General features: G+C 40.1%; 1 protein-coding gene across 1 annotated transcript; it reads right to left on the bottom strand.

Annotated features, from left to right (window-relative positions):
• Positions 1–3,708: 3,708 nt before the first annotated feature.
• LOC134571301 (uncharacterized) lies at positions 3,709–18,177 on the bottom strand. Its single transcript, XM_063429477.1, has 19 exons — positions 18,125–18,177; positions 15,442–15,993; positions 14,148–14,271; positions 12,985–13,104; positions 12,387–12,473; positions 11,036–11,220; positions 10,054–10,267; positions 9,840–9,914; positions 9,510–9,605; positions 9,282–9,371; positions 8,952–9,047; positions 8,723–8,809; positions 8,097–8,183; positions 7,472–7,561; positions 7,142–7,237; positions 6,913–6,999; positions 5,741–5,878; positions 4,881–4,988; positions 3,709–4,164 (listed from the first exon to the last, which is right to left on the bottom strand). The coding sequence occupies exons 1-19, from the start codon at positions 18,175–18,177 to the stop codon at positions 3,709–3,711; spliced, it is 2,841 nt and encodes a 946-aa protein (XP_063285547.1).
• Positions 18,178–19,854: the final 1,677 nt, after the last annotated feature.

The following is a 19,854-nucleotide window of genomic DNA, read 5'->3' as shown; positions in this document are numbered from 1 at the left end:
AGTCTGTAGAATATATTAAAATGTCATCCAAGTACACAATAACAAATGAGTGAATAAAGTCTCTTAAGACATCATTAATAAATTCTTGGAATACTGCTGGGGCATTGCAAAGCCCAAATGGCATGACGGTATACTCATAATGACCTGACCTAGTGTTGAAGGCTGTCTTCCATTCGTGGTCCTTTTTTATACGTATCAAATTGTATGCTCCTCTAAGATCTAATTTGGTGAATACCGTAGCATGTTTGAGCCTGTCAAACAATTCTGTTATTAATGGTATAGGGTAAGCATTTTTGATGGTGATTTTATGAAGACCTCTATAATCAATGCAAGGTCTTAAATCACCTTCTTTTTTTTGATACAAAGAAGAACCCCGCTCCAGCCGGAGAAGAGGATCTCCTAATAAATCCCTTGTCTAATGATTCTTTGATGTATTCCTCCATGACACGGTTTTCTTGAACCGATAGAGGGTACACCCTGCCCTTTGGGGGTATAGTGCCAGGCAACAAGTCAATAGCACAATCGTAGGGTCTGTGAGGCAGTAATTTGTCAGCCTCTCTTTTATCAAAGACAGTCTTTAGAGATAAATACTGAGAGGGTATAGTCGTAGACAAAGGAGGAATGGTAGGAACATTAATAGTATTCACAGGCGTGACTTCAATAGTACAAGACTCATGGCAGGCTTCACTCCATGATTTTATCTGCCCTGTCTCCCAGTCAAAAATGGGATTGTGGGCACGTAACCATGGATACCCTAACACTAACTGTGAAGAGGGAGAGGTGATCACCTGGAACCGAATGGTTTCATAGTGTAAAACCCCTGTGTACATGTGTAGCGGTGCAGTCTCATGAGTAACAACTGGAGATATCAAGAATGTTGTTTTTCTTTACAAAACCAGAGTCTATAAAATTCTCAGCTGCCCCAGAGTCAACCAGGGCGAATATATTTTCAACTATACAACTCTCTCCCATGTGTAAAGAAACAGGGAGAAGCAGTCGGTTAGGAGGCAATGTAGGAGACTTAGAAATCACACCCAAGGCCAGTCCCCTATAAGGTCTTAGGTGCGAGAGTTTTCCGGGAGCAAAGGACATTCCTTTACCATATGGTCTCTCCTACCACAATATAGGCAGAGTCCCTCCCTTCTCCTATGTAATTTTTCATTATCAGAGAGTTTGGCAACCCCTAATTGCATAGGTTCCTCTTCAGATACTTTAACACTCTCCGGTGTATTAACTCTGGGGTGAATAGGTGTAACAAAACGTCTATTCCTGTTCTTGGTATAGAGCCTGTCACGAATCCTATTATCTATATCAATGAGGTAGTCAATAAGGTCCTCTAAGGCAACAGGAAGCTCCTTAGCTGCTACCTCATCCAATATAGAGTCTGATAAGCCTTCCATGAAGGCAGTAGTTAACCCATTGTTGGTCCAATCTACCTGTGAGGCAAGGGTACGAAACTGAATAGCAAAATCAGCCACAGATCTAGAACCCTGTTTAACTCTCATTAATGCTCTTGCGGCATTCTTAGACCTTTTCATAGTGTCAAAAGTTCTGCGAAAAGCTGTAAGAAAACTGTGAAAGTCATGCACCATAGGTCCATTAGCTTCCCAAATAGGATTTGCCCACTCAAGTGCTTTGTCGGTAAGTTGGTGCATAAAGAACCCAACTTTGGATCTCTCTGTGGGAAATGAACGTGGATACATCTCAAAGTGAAACTCTATTTGGTTAATGAACCCTCTGCATGTCTTAGAATCCCCTCCATACCTAGGAGGAGGCGTTAAATGGGCCGAAGTATTAGGCAAAGTAGATACTTCAGGAAGCAGGGGTGTAGGAGGGTTAGGTGTGGTTGCTGGAATGGTTCTAGCTAAGAGCGTCTGGAGAGCCTGAGCTATCTGATCCATACGGTGATCCTGCTCTACAAATCTAGCCTCATGGGACGCCATCTGTTGAGCTAAATCTGCGGGGTCCATGGCCCTATCGTAATGTAACGAGAATATACCCCTACACGCAGGATCCAGCTAAACAGAAGACAGCACAGAGGAGAGATACGTCTACCGGACCTTAAAGTGGCCGGACTCGACGTATATAGGAGAAGTACAGAGTCAGGAACGATCCGAGGTCAAGGGCACAAAGAGACAGCGTAAACGAGAACTAGCCGGGGTCTGGTACACAGGAATCAGCAAGCCGGCAAACAGAACAGACAAGGATAAAGCGAAAACGAAGTCAGAATACAAAGCCAAGGTCAAATACGGAGGAACACAACTGAACACAACAAGCGCTAAAGGGAACTGTAGCAGAAACCACGATAGGGCAAGGAACTAAGGGAAAAGGGTAAGTATAAATAGGTTCAAAACTAATGTGATTGGCTCCTGTCACTTCCACACCCCCAAAAGGTAAGTGTATGGGGTGTGTGGGATGACAGGGGCCAATGGGAGCCTTTTGGCAATTTAGGCTCCCACTGTCTCTTTAAGAGCGCGCCCGAGACTCGCGGGGCGCTCTTAGATTCAGGCGGGACATGTGACTGCATCTCGCGGTCACTGCCCGCCTTCCTGTCCGAAGCGTCGGATGAGCCGCACGCGGCTTGTGCAGCCACAGGACCGCGCGTGGCTTGAAGAGAGGACCGCGGCCGGCCCCTGGGAAAGGTGAGTAACGCTACACCCCCCTCTTCTTATCACCCCCTCCCTCTCACAATCACCCCCCCTCTCACAATCACCCCCTGACCTCATCGCCCCCCTCCCTCTCACAATCACCCCCCGTCTCCTCATCACCCCCTCCCTCTGACAATCACCCCCCTCTCACAATCACCCCCCCTCTCCTCATCACCACCCTCCCTCTCACAATCACCCCCTCCCTCTTACAATCACCCCCCTCTCCTCATCACCCCCCTCCCTCTAACAATCACCCCCTCCCTCTTACAATCACCCCCCCTCTCCTCATCACCCCCCTCCCTCTCACAATCACCCCCCTCTCCTCATCGCCCCCCTCCCTTTCACAATCACCCCCCCCTCCTCATCACCCCCCTCCCTCTGACAATCACCCCCCCTCTCACAATCACCACCCCTCTCCTCATCACCCCCTCCCTCTCACAATCACGCCCCCTCTCCTCATCACCCCCCTCCCACAATCACCCCCTTCTCACAATCACCCCCCTCTCACAATCACCCCCTCTCCTCATCACCCCCTCCCTCTCACAATCACCCCCCCTCTTCTCATCACCCCTCCCTCTTACAATCACCCCCCTCACAATCACCCCCACTCTCCTCATCACCCCCCTCCCTCTGACAATCACCCCCTCTCCTCATCGCCCCCCTCCCTTTCACAATCACCCCCCCCCTCCTCATCACCCCCTCCCTCTGACAATCACCCCCCCTCTCACAATCACCACCCCTCTCCTCATCACCCCCCTCCCTCTCACAATCACGCCCCCTCTCCTCATCACCCCCCTAAAGAGAAAAGTCCCAGAAAATGCGGAAAAAAAAAGGTGCTGAGTTGAGGTCAGAACTTGTAGGGTAAATATTATCCCAGTCTTGTGGCCACCTCATTATCAATTTTCAGTTGGATTCCCAATGTGTTGTGCATTTTGAGGTGCCGTGCATGTTACATGTTGCTTTCATCCATACAGGCAGCGGGAAGGTTTTCCACATTCTTGATTCTTATTGATGGAATGCCTTGATATTTTATTGATGTTTATGAAGAGGTTTTTTGTTTTCACATTCCTATTTGAGACAGGTCGTTGACACATTTCCATTTCCGCAGCATACCTGCACTGCGCTCTGATGGCAGGGAGGAGTGGGCGGAAGCTGCGGCTTCGCTCTCTGTGCTGCTTTCTCTGCTCGAATTGCAAAGTCCATGGACTTGATATATGATGACATCTGAGGTCTCAGGTGTGTTCACCTTCAATTTCTTTGGTTTTCTGTGGAAGCAGCAGCACAAGGCTCGTAGCAACCGTCTCACGCGGGATCCCCTCTTTTTCTTTTTTTTCTCCTCCTCTACTTTGTCGCCTTCATCAAACTCACTCAGGATTTCGATTTTGTTTTCATCCGATGTATCCTTCCCGCACTGAGGTGGTCTTTCCTGGGTGTCAGGTTCCATATCCTCCGCAACTACTTCACAGCTCTCTTCTGCTTCGCTTGACTCTTCCAGTAAAGGTCCTTCTTGAGCATGCTAGCCACGAAAGGAAAAGAAAACCATCAGAATGCATTCATTGAAGGCGTCAATTGGGCATTGCTATTCATTAACTTTGATCCATTAGGTGTGTGTGTGTATGTATGTGTGTATGTATATGTGTGTGTGTGTGTGTATATGTATGTTGTATGTATGTGTGTGTGTGTATATGTGTGTATATATATATATGTATATATATATATATATCGATTTCTCTGTAAAGAGTGGAATAAAATAGAAAGCACACAGGATATAACAAGTCAACACAATGCGCTATGCTGTGCTACGTGCCACAAGGTTAGAGTGAGTATAGCAGGGTTACACAACCATCTCCCAAAATGCTCTGACAGCCATAATTCTGGCAAAGCATCAGGGGAGATGTAGTTCAGAACATCTGGACTGCCAAAGTTTGCCTCCCACTGGTGTATAGTGTATCACAGTGACACACATGGGAAGGTGATAAATCACACACACTCAGTACTATAATTATCAAACTGTAAGCAGAATAAGCAATGTGTTCTAAATAAATAAATTATCCCTAGAACCATAGCAATAAATATAGATCTAAGATCTTCCTTTCTGTAATGTAGAGAGTATTGTCATCTTTTTTTTTTCTGTGTATAACAAAGTTCGGAGAGGTAAAGTCTCTACCTCCAGTCAATATCTAGTGCCCCAAAACCTTAAGGACTAATCTGCCATATTGCGTACATCCTTACCTGGTCTTGGATCTCGATCTGTGCTGATGGGGAACTCTCACATGCTCCCAGGGGCTCAGCCTCAGTTTGGCTAGCTATTTGCTTTGCAAGTGCGATAGAATTTGTATGCTACAAATCAAAAGAAAAACAGAATCAGAATTTATCCGTTAATGTATCCCTTGGACAATGTCATGTATCAACTTTCATAGTAATATGTATGACACTATGAATTATATTTTATACACAGAGATACAAAATAAAAACAGCACAAATAATTGCGACTGGGCCCTGGAATTCCTCCGATCAAGAAAGAAAATGGAAAAAAAAAAGCAACACACAAATACACACATATTCACTTGCACACAAACCCGACACACAAACACACCTTGCTTTTAAATAGCAAGTTTTTTCCATATAAACATTGACATATCTTTCCAGATATACCCTACATTGACATTTATGGGAACCTCACACTGATACAAACCTGAATTCACAGCACACTGATTATAAACACAACCCATTCATAAAATGTTCATTTTGCACTCAGTTTTATGAAAAGGGAACAAGTCAGTGGTACCAAGTCCGAGGCCTCTGGATTTAATGCAGAATCGGTTGAAGGCACTGTGCAGAGCAGACAGGGTTAAACCCTTCATAGACGGTTTAACCCTTTATGATAGGAAGGCACATAGGACTTCCTGGCACCATAACAACTTCAATTGATGAAGTTGTTATGGTACCCAGAGTATCCCTTTAAGGTTACATACAATCATCCAATTAAACACACAGTCAGACTCATCCCATCATCTCACTCAGATGCATTGCTTAGGGGGGACTGAGATTCTTTGATTCTTGCACCCAGTTACACCCATGGAAGTACTCACAAGTTCCAGATGTCTCTCGCTGCGATCATTCTTTTTTTCCTTTTCTTTCTTCCCAGAATCTTCTTCTATCAGCTGTTCCTTCTTGTCCTCTTCATTCGATGACTCTGTCTCCATTTCTGGAGACTCGGGACACACCTCCTGTTGTATGATAGCATAGAAAATAAAGAGAGAAAATAAATCCCGAAATGTGCTGCTCTGCGTTAACACAAATTAAATTGACATTTTTCTTATAAATACTAAGAGTTTATTTAGTAAAAATAGAATATCATCCCTTTACCTGTTCTATGTCTGTGTTCACGTTATAATTAGAGTTATGAATAATGATCCCCATCCCACAAGCTGGAGAAACCATTACATCTTCAGCTGCACATTGCTGTCATAAAGGGTTAAACCGTCTATGAAGGGTTTAACCCTGTCTGCAGAGCAGACAGGGTTAAACCCTTCATAGACGGTTTAACGCTTTATGATAGGAAGGCACATAGGACTTCCTGGCACCATAACAACTTCAATTGATGAAGTTGTTATGGTACCCAGAGTATCCCTTTAAGGTTACATATAATCATCCAATTAAAGGACCACTCTAGGCACCCAGACCACTTCAGCTTAATGAAGTGGTTTGGGTGCCAGGTCCAGCTAGGGTTAACTAATTGTTTTATAAACATAGCAGTTTCAGAGAAACTGCTATGTTTATCAATTAGTTAAGCCTTCCCCTATTTCCTCTAGTGGCTGTCTCACTGACAGCCGCTAGAGGCGCTTGCGTGATTCTCACTGTGAAAATCACAGTGAGAGCACGCAAGCGTCCATAGGAAAGCATTATGAATGCTTTCCTATGTGACCGGCTGAATGCGCGCGCAGCTCTTGCCGCGCGTGCGCATTCAGCCGACGGGGAGGAACGGAGGCGGAGAGGAGGAGGAGAGCTCCCCGCCCAGCGCTGGAAAAAGGTAAGTTTTACCCCTTTTCCTCTTTCCAGAGCCGGGCAGGAGGGGGTCCCTGAGGGTGGGGGCACCCTCAGGGGACTCTAGTGCCAGGAAAACGAGTATGCTTTCCTGGCACTAGAGTGCTCCTTTAAACATACAGTCAGACTCATCCCATCATCTCACTCAGATGCATTACTTAGGGGGGACTGAGATTCTTTGATTCTTGCACCCAGTTACACCCATGGAAGCACTCACAAGTTCCAGAAGTCTCCCGTTGTAATCCTTCTCTTTTTCCTCTTCATTCGATGACTCTGTCTCCATTTCTGGAGACTCAAAACACACCTATTGTTGTATGATAGCATAGAAAATAAAGAGAGAAAATAAATCCCGAAATGTGCTGCTCTGCGTTAACACAAATTAAATTGACATTTTTCTTATAAATACTAAGAGTTTATTTAGTAAAAATAGAATATCATCCCTTTACCTGTTCTATGTCTGTGTTCACGTTATAATTAGAGTTATGAATAATGATCCCCATCCCACAAGCTGGAGAAACCATTACATCTTCAGCTGCACATTGCTGTCATAAAGGGTTAAACCTTTATGATAGGAAGGCACATAGGACTTCCTGGCACCATAACAACTTCAATTGATTAAGTTGTTATGGTACCCAGAGTATCCCTTTAAGGTTACATACAATCATCCAATTAAACACACAGTCAGACTCATCCCATCATCTTACTCAGATGCATTGCTTAGGGGGGACTGAGATTCTTTGATTCTTGCACCCAGTTACACTCATGGAAGCACTCACAAGTTCCAGAAGTCTCCCGTTGTAATCCTTCTCTTTTTCCTCTTCATTCGATGACTCTGTCTCCATTTCTGGAGGATCAGGCCACACCTCCTGTTGTATGATAGCATAGAAATAAAGTGAGAAAATAAATCCCGAAATGTGCTGCTCTGCGTTAACACAAATTAAATTGACATTTTTCTTATAAATACTAAGAGTTTATTTAGTAAAAAGAGAATATCATCCCTTTACCTGTTCTATGTCTGTGTTCACGTTATAATTAGAGTTATGAATAATGATCCCCATCCCACAAGCTGGAGAAACCATTACATCTTCAGCTGCACATTGCTGTCATAAAGGGTTAAACCGTCTATGAAGGGTTTAACCCTGTCTGCAGAGCAGACAGGGTTAAACCCTTCATAGACGGTTTAACGCTTTATGATAGGAAGGCACATAGGACTTCCTGGCACCATAACAACTTCAATTGATGAAGTTGTTATGGTACCCAGAGTATCCCTTTAAGGTTACATACAATCATCCAATTAAACACACAGTCAGACTCATCCCATCATCTCACTCAGATGCATTGCTTAGGGGGGACTGAGATTCTTTGATTCTTGCACCCAGTTACACCCATGGAAGCACTCACAAGTTCCAGAAGTCTCCCGTTGTAATCCTTCTCTTTTTCCTCTTCATTCGATGACTCTGACTCCATTTCTGGAGACTCGAAACACACCTATTGTTGTATGATAGCATAGAAAATAAAGAGAGAAAATAAATCCTGAAATGTGCTGCTCTGCGTTAACACAAATTAAATTGACATTTTTCTTATAAATACTAAGAGTTTATTTAGTAAAAATAGAATATCATCCCTTTACCTGTTCTATGTCTGTGTTCACGTTATAATTAGAGTTATGAATAATGATCCCCATCCCACAAGCTGGAGAAACCATTACATCTTCAGCTGCACATTGCTGTCATAAAGGGTTAAACCGTCTATGAAGGGTTTAACCCTGTCTGCAGAGCAGACAGGGTTAAACCCTTCATAGACGGTTTAACGCTTTATGATAGGAAGGCACATAGGACTTCCTGGCACCATAACAACTTCAATTGATGAAGTTGTTATGGTACCCAGAGTATCCCTTTAAGGTTACATACAATCATCCAATTAAACACACAGTCAGACTCATCCCATCATCTCACTCAGATGCATTGCTTAGGGGGGACTGAGATTCTTTGATTCTTGCACCCAGTTACACCCATGGAAGCACTCACAAGTTCCAGAAGTCTCCCGTTGTAATCCTTCTCTTTTTCCTCTTCATTCGATGACTCTGACTCCATTTCTGGAGACTCGAAACACACCTATTGTTGTATGATAGCATAGAAAATAAAGAGAGAAAATAAATCCTGAAATGTGCTGCTCTGCGTTAACACAAATTAAATTGACATTTTTCTTATAAATACTAAGAGTTTATTTAGTAAAAATAGAATATCATCCCTTTACCTGTTCTATGTCTGTGTTCACGTTATAATTAGAGTTATGAATAATGATCCCCATCCCACAAGCTGGAGAAACCATTACATCTTCAGCTGCACATTGCTGTCATAAAGGGTTAAACCTTTATGATAGGAAGGCACACAGGACTTCCTGGCACCATAACAACTTCAATTGATGAAGTTGTTATGGTACCCAGAGTATCCCTTTAAGGTTACATACAATCATCCAATTAAACACACAGTCAGACTCATCCCATCATCTCACTCAGATGCATTGCTTAGGGGGGACTGAGATTCTTTGATTCTTGCACCCAGTTACACTCATGGAAGCACTCACAAGTTCCAGAAGTCTCCCGTTGTAATCCTTCTCTTTTTCCTGTTCATTCGATGACTCTGTCTCCATTTCTGGAGGATCAGGCCACATCTCCTGTTGTATGATAGCATAGAAATAAAGTGAGAAAATAAATCCCGAAATGTGCTGCTCTGCGTTAACACAAATTAAATTGACATTTTTCTTGTAAATACTAAGAGTTTATTTAGTAAAAATAGAATATCATCCCTTTACCTGTTCTATGTCTGTGTTCACGTTATAATTAGAGTTATGAATAATGATCCCCATCCTACAAGCTGGAGAAACCATTACATCTTCAGCTGCACATTGCTGTCATAAAGGGTTAAACCTTTATGATAGGAAGGCACATAGGACTTCCTGGCACCATAACAACTTCAATTGATGAAGATGTAATGGTACCCAGAGTATCCCTTTAAGGTTACATACAATCATCCAATTAAACACACAGTCAGACTCATCCCATCATCTCACTCAGATGCATTGCTTAGGGGGGACTGAGATTCTTTGATTCTTGCACCCAGTTACACCCATGGAGGCACTCACAAGTTCCAGAAGTCTCTCGTTGTAATCCTTCTCTTTTTCCTCTTCATTCGATGACTCTGACTCGGGACACACCTCCTGTTGTATGATAGCATAGAAAATAAAGAGAGAAAATAAATCCCGAAATGTGCTGCTCTGCGTTAACACAAATTAAATTGACATTTTTCTTATAAATACTAAGAGTTTATTTGGTAAAAATAGAATATCATCCCTTTACCTGTTCTATGTCTGTGTTCACGTTATAATTAGAGTTATGAATAATGATCCCCATCCCACAAGCTGGAGAAACCATTACATCTTCAGCTGCACATTGCTGTCTACTGGACACCCCTAACAGTTCCCCTCCGGTTTTTAATGGGATCATAATGAGGACTATCACTATACTCACCTGTTCTTTGTTTATCTCCATGGCCTGGGAGCAATGATTTACGCTGGGAAAAGAGAGACAAAGACAGTGAGATTAAATTATATAAAAAGGAAGAATGTCACTGAAAACAAGGAAGTGATAAACATTGTGAAGAAATTAACGAGTAAAAAGTTATGGAAAAATGAAAACAAATGATAAGTAATAGACAAAAAAGTAATAAAATAATTGAATAAACAGGGAATTATATGAGCAAGAAAACACAAATGACGACTCGTTGAATACAACATTCCTTCCCAGACCTGAAGTAAACATAATTTTAGCTGCTGTTAAAGTTAAAAAATACTCTTACAATATTTGTAATGGGAAAACTCCAGGCACCCTAACCGATCAGTGCACTGCAGTGGTTATGGTGCTTGGATTGCCCTGACACCCTTCAATGTAAGTGATCAAACCTTTTTCGGACAGTTTGACTTCACTGCTCGCTGCCTCCACTACACCCTTCACAGAGCAGGAAGCTCTCTTTCTCTGAGCTAAGCGTTCACCTCTCATGGCTGCAGAGTAGGTGGTGAGCTGTTTGACTTCTTGTAACAGAGGGGGCGCCAGAACAGTATGCCTAAAGGGTTCCGTTATATTATGAACCATCACAAGAGGCAGCAAAAAGCTAGAGTGCTGGAGGTTACTCATACAATTTATATAATTCTACATATTCTAGTAGATATATTAAGCTTCCTATATTATTTCTGAATATGATTGATCCTCCTACTCCCACATTGATATCAATTTTCCCAACATTTCCAAGCAACCTTCCAAGTGCACAAGGAAGATCACGTACTATGAACTCCGTGCAAAGTGCTGGAGATGTGCCATGGTTATGAAGGGATGGCTGAGAAGGCCTATCGGAGTTATTCTCTTGTCTGGGTCCATCGTAAGCATTTCCTTCAGCAGATCAATAAACTGCCATACGTCTCCCATCTCCACCAGCGTGTCACTGCTCACCAACTTTAATGGTAAAATTACCTGAAGAGAAAGAAACAGTCAATAAGAAGATTATTTGTTTTAGTGAGGTTAGTATTCATGAAAAAATATACAAAGCAATAATTTTTTTTAGTGGCATAGGGCCAACATTATTCAGTAACTTCAGTAGGTGATTTGGCTGCTTTTCAGTATTCCCTACCAACCTCACAACTTGGTTTGGTAGGATCTGGACTAAATGGCCACAATGTTACTGATGACACTAGTAGGGGTTCTAGGCAGATCGTCAGATTCTTGTAACAAGATCGGTAACTGAAGATAAGGCAGGGGTGCGAAAATCAAGAAATAGGTTCCTGTTTTATACTTTAATAATATATATATATTTTAAAATGCTGCATGTAAAAAAACACATATTACAAATGGAAAATGTAACACATACGTTACAACAAAATGAAGAAAAGTGTTTATGTAGAGGGGCAAAATGTTTAAGGTCTTGCCGTACGAACAATGCACATACAATTTCTTTGCCCCCAAGCTGTTGCTCCTCACATCCAAAGTTCAGCACAAAGAGATTGCTCCACCACCTCTTCTGTGCTTGACCAACTAGACAATTTTTAAAGGGACACTATAGTCACCAGAACAACACCAGAATATTGTATTTGTTTTGGTGAGTTGAATCATTCCCTTCAGGCTTTTTGTTGTAAACATTGTCTTTTCAGAGAAAATGCAGTGTTTACATTACAGCCTAGTGATAACTTCGCTGGCCACTCCTCAGATGGCTGCCAGAGGTGCTTCCTGGTTGAGTGCTGCAAAGTAAGCATCACAACATTCAGTCTCTCCTCCCTCTGCATACAGACACTGAACTTTTCTCATAGAGATGCATTGATTCAATTAATCTCTATTAGGAGATGCTGATTGGCCAGGTCTGTGTTTTACTTGTGCTGGCTCTGCCCCCGATCTGCAAAGACAAACAGGGGCAAAACCAGCAGCTTCAGACTTGAATACAAGTAAGAATGTACTATATTTAGGGAGGCAAGAGGGGCCCAGGGGGGCTGGGTGGTGGTTGTAACACTATAGGGTAAGGAATAAATGTTTGTGTTCCTGACCCTATCGTTTTCCTTTAAGTATTTTTTTTTTCTGCTGAGCCAAAGAGGTGAGAGAAAGATGCCATAAGATTTTGGATTAATGTGAGTGCCCCAGGAATACAGTACCTTCCTTATATCATCAAGAGAGCTGAAGACATATCTCCTTGTTTCCACTGGACTAATACCAGTCTCATATTCGTAGTGGTTTTCACTCTAGAGAAGAGGAAAAACAAGATTGTCCATTAGGTTCTGGAATGAGAACATCACTCAGTATAACATTCTACAGTGTGTCAGTTAGTTTCCTGCTAATGTTAGAATGGAACCGATAAACACGTCTTACCATTACCTGACCCAGCAGCTTTCCCTGAGTCTAAACAGTTTAGTTTTTTTTATTTACCGTGTGGTTGTGAAATTTTATTTATGAAATGGCTGCAAAGCTGACTGAGAAAGGGGGAACTAGGTAAAACACTTTAAGGAGGAACTATTATTGACATTTTATCACATCGGAACTTCCAAATAGCTGAATGTTAGTGTGTAAAACATAATCTGACTTAATAAAATAAATTAAATACAAATCCCGAAATGTTGCTTTAACCAGTTCATGGCAGGTCATTTACTGGGACTGTCATGATATCATAGGATTTGCTAAACCCCACATCCTGAAGGAGTTACATATCATTTTATTTTATATAAACATGGCTATGGTTGATATATAAGGACGCACCTTTAAACTCCATGATAAAACCTCACATTCGCTGTCGTTTCTAAAGTAATCCTCGGTCTTTGCTCCCAAATTGAGCATGTTATCAGGGGGCAAACCCTGGGTCTCAGTGATGTAGCGGATCTGCAGGGAGGAAACAAGAGGTCACAATTTTTCATGCCAGTACCGTCAGCTTCTAGTAAAACTGTAAACGTACCCGTAATCAATCATTTCCCACAATCACCTGCTTCAAATCTGTCTGATTTACTGCATTTCCACAACTTATCAACAACTAACATTTTCTGTGGTTATAACTTGAAAAATTAAGTAAATGAATGGAAACTAGCATTGTGAAATAATATATAAATTACTTAACGTTACAAACAGTGATTCTAAGTATATAAACTAATCTGTTTGTCTCCACATTCTAATGCCGGACACATTTTTATTAAAAGGCTTAGAATTCTATTTGCCACAGGGATACCCATTCTTCATTTTGTTTAAAAACTAGTTAAAATACAAATATTATCAAATTTAAAAGTTGGAGTGCAATTACTTCTTATAATAGAAATGTTTGGATTTAATAAATACATTAATTATACAGCTATATGTTTCTATAGAAAGTTACCTAAACTACCAAATAAACATTGGTGTGAGTATGCTAACGTGCATGCTTTAAAAATGTGTTTCATATATGAATATCTGATGTGAAATAAGAGCTCTGTTTCTCCTGAATAAAATGATTTATAATAAGTTGAGGTGCCCTTCATATGAAAAAAGTAAATTATGGTTGAACAGACATAGAGTTAAATTCCACGGTTTTGTTTTGATCAGAATGTGTACAATTGCCTCCATCCGTAAGGCATTCATTTACTAAACACTGGATTGAGGTGAGTTAATAACCGTATCCCAAACTTTAGGGTAAAAGGTATGACAGCAGTTGAGTTGAAGAGCTCTTCAAAATTTGCACTTTTGCCTAAATTTTTCAAATTTCTATCTTTGATTCACTACAATTCTTTCTCACTCAGTTTAAACAAAATTGACCATTTTAACTTTGCACTTTGACTCCAGTCTGTATAAGCAAATAAAACAGCTATGTGATACCTTTCTATGTGAACCGATTATGGATTCCTGACTGAGACCTTAATATATAATTAGACATAGATATCTATAAAATTTGAACTCACCTGATCATACTCAGATGATCCAGGATACAATGGATATCCTGTAAAAAGCTCTGCGATGATACACCCCACAGACCACATGTCGATAGCCTCCGAGAACGGTAATGCTAATATTATTTCTGGGGACCTGAATTTTATTAAAAGGAGAGAAGTCAGAAGGTTAGATGAATAATTTACCCGTTAGTGCTTAAATCACTTAAATTAGATGTAAATCACTGAAATAGTTACTATTTCTATTAATTTAATCTTTAATCTGTTTCATCTGGCTGCCTGAGAGTTATCAGTGGAAGTGTTTTCCCCCGACTCCTAAAACTCTCAGCACAAGTACATATCAGCTAACAGAGCGCTCAGCAAAACCCAACTCCCATTTCCCCTAGCTTATTGAGAGACCATGGACAGTCTGCAGTCATTTCCAATTACTTTAATGGTGATCAGTTTTTATAAAATGAGAATAATAGAGGAATACTGCCTAAATGGTGCTTTGGAATGTAATTGATATTCTATCATATTCCGCAGATTTACACAGCTTCTCAAAGCCCTTCATATCACTCTGTGCACATATGAGAATTTCGGCAGAGATCCCATGAAGCTATATTTTGTAATCTTTTCTACCAAGAATATACCAGTGACATGTCTTCTGACAGCTTGATATGCAAAGCTTTGAAGGAGAAAAATGGGGGAATATTTTGACTACTTCCCTTCTCCCTCGGAGAGCTTTGTAACAAGCAGCCACGTCACTTGGGCAAATTCTGATAAATCAATGTCCACCTAAGAGTCCTGTGTGCATGTGTAGAGCTAGCTGACTGCTACACTCCATCAGATGCCATAAATATCACTAATATCTCCTAATATTCAATAAAAAAAGTTCAATAGAAAAATAATAATTACAAGCAAAAAAAGGCGCTATGTGGCGCATATTTATTGCATGCTACCCTATGTTTTTTTTTCTTGTGTTTGCTTTGTATATCACCCCGAAGGGTAATCAGCGCCATTGCTGCGTCCTACAGCTATTATCTGTAAGTGTGTATCTCCTCCTTTGGATTTATATTTTCACAAGTTTGATATTGCACATTCACTTTAAAATATTGGTATACTATATATAATGGAATATTAGGTTTTACACATATTAAGTGTTTTAAAAGGTACAGCGCACTTTATTCTTTTTGGATAATAAAAAAAAGTTAACAAAATAATTAACCAGACCTAGTTAACATTATTCTTTATACTCATTTCATAAATGCAAAGGATATCTATACTTTATTTGAAATGTGAATTATGACTAATAAATGTCCCTTACCTATAGTATCTTGTTTGTATGTAGCTTGGAACTCGAACCTTGGATGTATGGATGGCACAACCAAAGTCTATGACCTTGATCTTGAATGGGTACTTGGACGTGTTTACCAACATGATATTCTCTGGCTTCAAGTCGGTATGAATTATCTGTAGACTCTGTAGTTTATCCAGTGCATTGCCCACCTGCTGCACAATAGGGCGTATGTGTCTCACAGGAAGCGGCCTATTGTTGCGTTTCTTAATAAAGTCGTATAGGCTGATATCTAACATCTCGAACACAAGGCACATGTTATCGTTGTGTTGGAAATACTCATAGTGCTTAACAACGTTAAATTTGTCTGGGTTTTCCTTGTTTAGCTGGGAGAGGATTTCCACCTCAGCCTTAGCATATTTAACAACACGTGGGTGGTCCTTCAAGATTTTGATTGCCACATTTTCGTTGGTTGCTCTTATAACACCCTTCACAACGTTTCCAAAGGAGCCGCTGCCCAAGAATTCCTGCACTATGTAATCGTTAGTGCTAGAGCACAGGATGTCACCCTGCTCCAATTTACTGACAGGAGAAAAAAAGGAAATAGTTTAAATTTAACACATTGCTAAAATTCAGTCACAACATGAAACCATCGAAATCAGGATTATTTGACTATTTAACGAGAAGGTTAATAATGCAATAACATGTACTTAGCGCTTAGTGTCTACATTTGTACATCTGATATTTGTGAAGTTTAATTTGTTTTGTCTGTTAACTTCAATAAACTCTCGGTCCCTTAAGTTGTCTGTCAGAAAAATTCCCTGATATTTACATTTTATAGTGGACCTGTCACCTTCTTACCATTCAGCGTCGTTGAAAATGTTTATTACATTTTCCAGTTGTTTTTAAAAAATATGGGATCAAAGACATAGACTGTTTAACCTCATCTGTGTTAAAAATTAGTCACCTAAAAAATTAACTACAATCTATTTCTAGCTTTACCATACAACTTCCACCAGACTGATATAACTGATTGGAGAGGAGTCTTTCAGTTAATAAAATTAGTTTTAACATAATAAACAAAGCTCTAATCGTGTCCTCCGATGTGGTCATTGAAAAGAAACCAACCTTACAAATTATCGCCTGTTAATCTATAGAATTGGATGCACACCTGCAGAGTCATTTACTTGTTTCTTTAAATTAACCGTGTCTAGTTAAAAGGGGATTTAAGTTCTAACAATATCATTACATTAATAATATATAAAATTAAATATTTTTCTATAAACGTACAGCAAATCATTTAGTTGCTTCCCAGGTTTACATAATTCAGAGTTTTCCTCCATTTCATATGGAGGACATTTATTTTCAAATCTGGTTAATACTGTAATAACGTTTAAAGGAACACTATAGTCACCTAAATTACTTTAGCTAAATAAAGCAGTTTTAGTGTATAGATCATTCCCCTGCAATTTCACTGCTCAATTCACTGTCATTTAGGAGTTAAATCACTTTGTTTCTGTTTATGCAGCCCTAGCCACACCTCCCCTGGCTATGATTGACAGAGCCTGCATAAAAAAAAAAAAACTGGTTTCACTTTCAAACAGATGTAATTTACCTTAAATAATTGTATCTCAATCTCTAAATTGAACTTTAATCACATACAGGAGGCTCTTGCAGGGTCTAGCAAGCTATTAACATAGCGGGGGATAAGAAAATCTTAATTAAACAGAACTTGCAATAAAGAAAGCCTAAATAGGGCTCTCTTTACAGGAAGTGTTTATGGAAGGCTTTGCAAGTCACATGCAGGGAGGTGTGACTAGGGTTCATAAACAAAGGGATTTAGCTCCTAAATGGCAGAGGATTGAGCAGTCAGGGGCAGGGGCATGTTCTATACACCAAAACTGCTTCATTAAGCTAAAGTTGTTCAGGTGACTATAGTGTCCCTTTAATCACTGACTATTCAGCACTTCATATACCAGATAATAAACCCAGATACATGATATTTTGTATCATAATCACACTTTGTATTAGGTTGTTTGGTCTGTAGCTGTAGGTAGAGTGCAATGTACAATTATGGTCAGCTAGCTGCAAGCATCCAGCGGTTCTGATGACCAATGATACTTTTATAATTAAATTTATTTTATATAACATAGTGCATGGAGACACATTGTATACGTATTGAATCATTCCGTGCTCCTGCTTCGATTGTTGGAAATAGTCGTGTATTTTTGAATAAATGGCTAATTACTATCATAATCAATTTTCCAACATAAATTCCCCCCCCCCTCATCCCCACCCTACACTTTGTAAATTATTTTAATCATTTTTCTAAAATAGGCAAACATTCTAGACTTTACAGAATAGACCTTGTACACTGTTTGTTTTAAACATTGGATAATTGTTAAACTAATTTTTTTATTCCTAATCTTAAAAATAATTTAAGAGACTAGGAATAACATCATTATTATAGTTCTGGTAGTATCCAGTATGGTTGAGGTTATAATGTCCAGGGTCATAAGTTAAATATTGAACATTGAAATGATAAACAAAATATCACCCAAAAATCCTAACCTGTTAAATTGTATTTATATATATATATATATATATATATATATATGGACGGCCATAGAAGTAGTTACCTAGGGATTTACCTTCTAACTTAATGATTATGTCATTACTAATATAGAAAACAAACTATTTTAAATAAACCTACAGCAAGTCATCCTCGTACTCCTCAGATTCAGATGTATCTAGGTTTGTCTCCATTTTATGAACTGGATATCTTCCAAATTGATCCAATATATGACTGGAGTAACTGTTAATCGCTGTCTACTCGACTCTGGACTAACAGATAATGAACCCCAGATACATCATCATTTTACATCATATCCCCACTTGGTCTGATTGTTACCACTGTTGCTAGGCAACGGCAGCTGTGAGCTAGAGGACAATGGCCATGCATGGTCAGGTGACTGAAAGCATCCAGATGTTCTGATGAGCCAGTAGTACCTGGATATAGTCGTATTTTATATAATAAAGTGCACAGAGATATGTTTGTACGTACACTGAAACATTAATTGCAGCTTCTCTGTATTGGACTGCAGTAATATTTATGACTTTTTATTTTACAAAAGTGTGTAATGGCAAATATAGAGAAAAAAAAAAGATCCAAAACTAGCAAAAAACTTTTAAATCAAACCTATATTCTGATTGGCTGCTATTCTGAAAGTTAAAAAGGGCCCATTAGTGGGCAGGTTAACCAATAATTAAGGAATCTACGACAGTGGTTCCCAAACTTTGGTTCCCAAACTTTTTAGACGCCCTTAATATTTCAATATTTTTCTTTCAAAATTTCTAGGTTGTATACCTGTACAGCGCTGCGGCATATACTGGCACTCTAATTGAATGTGTAGTGTTGGTGTTTGAAGGGGTGCTTGTACATAGTTTTAGTGTTTTAATACAGTGGTGTGTTTGTGTGTAATGTTTGCGTTTGATTGTAGGGGTGTGTTTGAATGTAATGTTCATCTTTAAATGTGGATGTACATTTATGTTTGAGTAAAGTGGTGTGTTTGTATATAATTTTGGCGTTTGAATGCAGGGGTGTGTTTGTATGTAATATTTGTGTTAGATTGCAGGAGTGTGTTTGTATGTTGTGCTTGTGTTTGACTGCTTGAGTGTTTGCATATACACTACCACATACATAGAATCTTACACAGATATGCATGCACATTAACACACAGATACATATAAATACACTGACAGATACACGCAAATTCATATAGACTCCGACACATACAAACACATAGATACACACGCCGACACATACACACCTTAACACACGCATACACCGACATGTACACATACAAATGCACACTCTGACACACAGATACACTCACCCTGACGCACAAAAACACTGACATATGCACATACCATGACACAGATACACACACTGACATAAAAACACACATCCTGACACACTTATGCTCACCCTGACTAACAGATGCACATCCTGACACACAGATGTTGGCGCACACACAGACACACACACTGACACAAATATACAGAAGGACACTGACATCTATACACACACACACGCACACACACACACAAATGGATGCACACCCTAACACACACACACACAATCTCACATAAACACATACAAGTAATGTTTTTTATTTTCTGCAGCCAGCCTCCTGTTAGCTTACCTTGTGTGTCCAGGAGGGTGGCTTGGAGTCCTGGTGGGAGTGAGCGATCTGGAGCAGCTCTTCATGCTCCTCTCCCCTCATGCTGCCTCTGTAGCGGCCTCCTCTCCCACCCAAGCTGTCTCACTTCCTCCCAGCCTTCTGACACTACCAAGTCTCGGTCTTAAAAGGATGCTGTGTCTGACTGGGCCCCAGTTCAGCTGTAATGTTTCCCGGTCCTAGAGTTTGGGAACAGCTGATC

The sequence above is a fragment of the Pelobates fuscus genome, chromosome 8 (assembly GCF_036172605.1).
Source record: "Pelobates fuscus isolate aPelFus1 chromosome 8, aPelFus1.pri, whole genome shotgun sequence".
NCBI classification, from domain to species: domain Eukaryota; kingdom Metazoa; phylum Chordata; class Amphibia; order Anura; family Pelobatidae; genus Pelobates; species Pelobates fuscus.
This window is presented reverse-complemented; position numbering and strand designations above follow the sequence as displayed.

Bases quoted from the DNA above. Each gene is read 5' to 3' on its own strand.
- LOC134571301 (XM_063429477.1), bottom strand. From the start codon at position 18,177: ATGGAGACAAACCTAGATACATCTGAATCTGAGGAGTACGAGGATGAC. The intron at 9,606-9,839 runs GTGAGTGCCTCC...CCTTTATGACAG, and splicing joins ACGAGAGACTTCTGGAACTT to CAATGTGCAGCTGAAGATGT. The intron at 7,000-7,141 runs GTAAAGGGATGA...ATACAACAATAG, and splicing joins TGAACACAGACATAGAACAG to GTGTGTTTTGAGTCTCCAGA.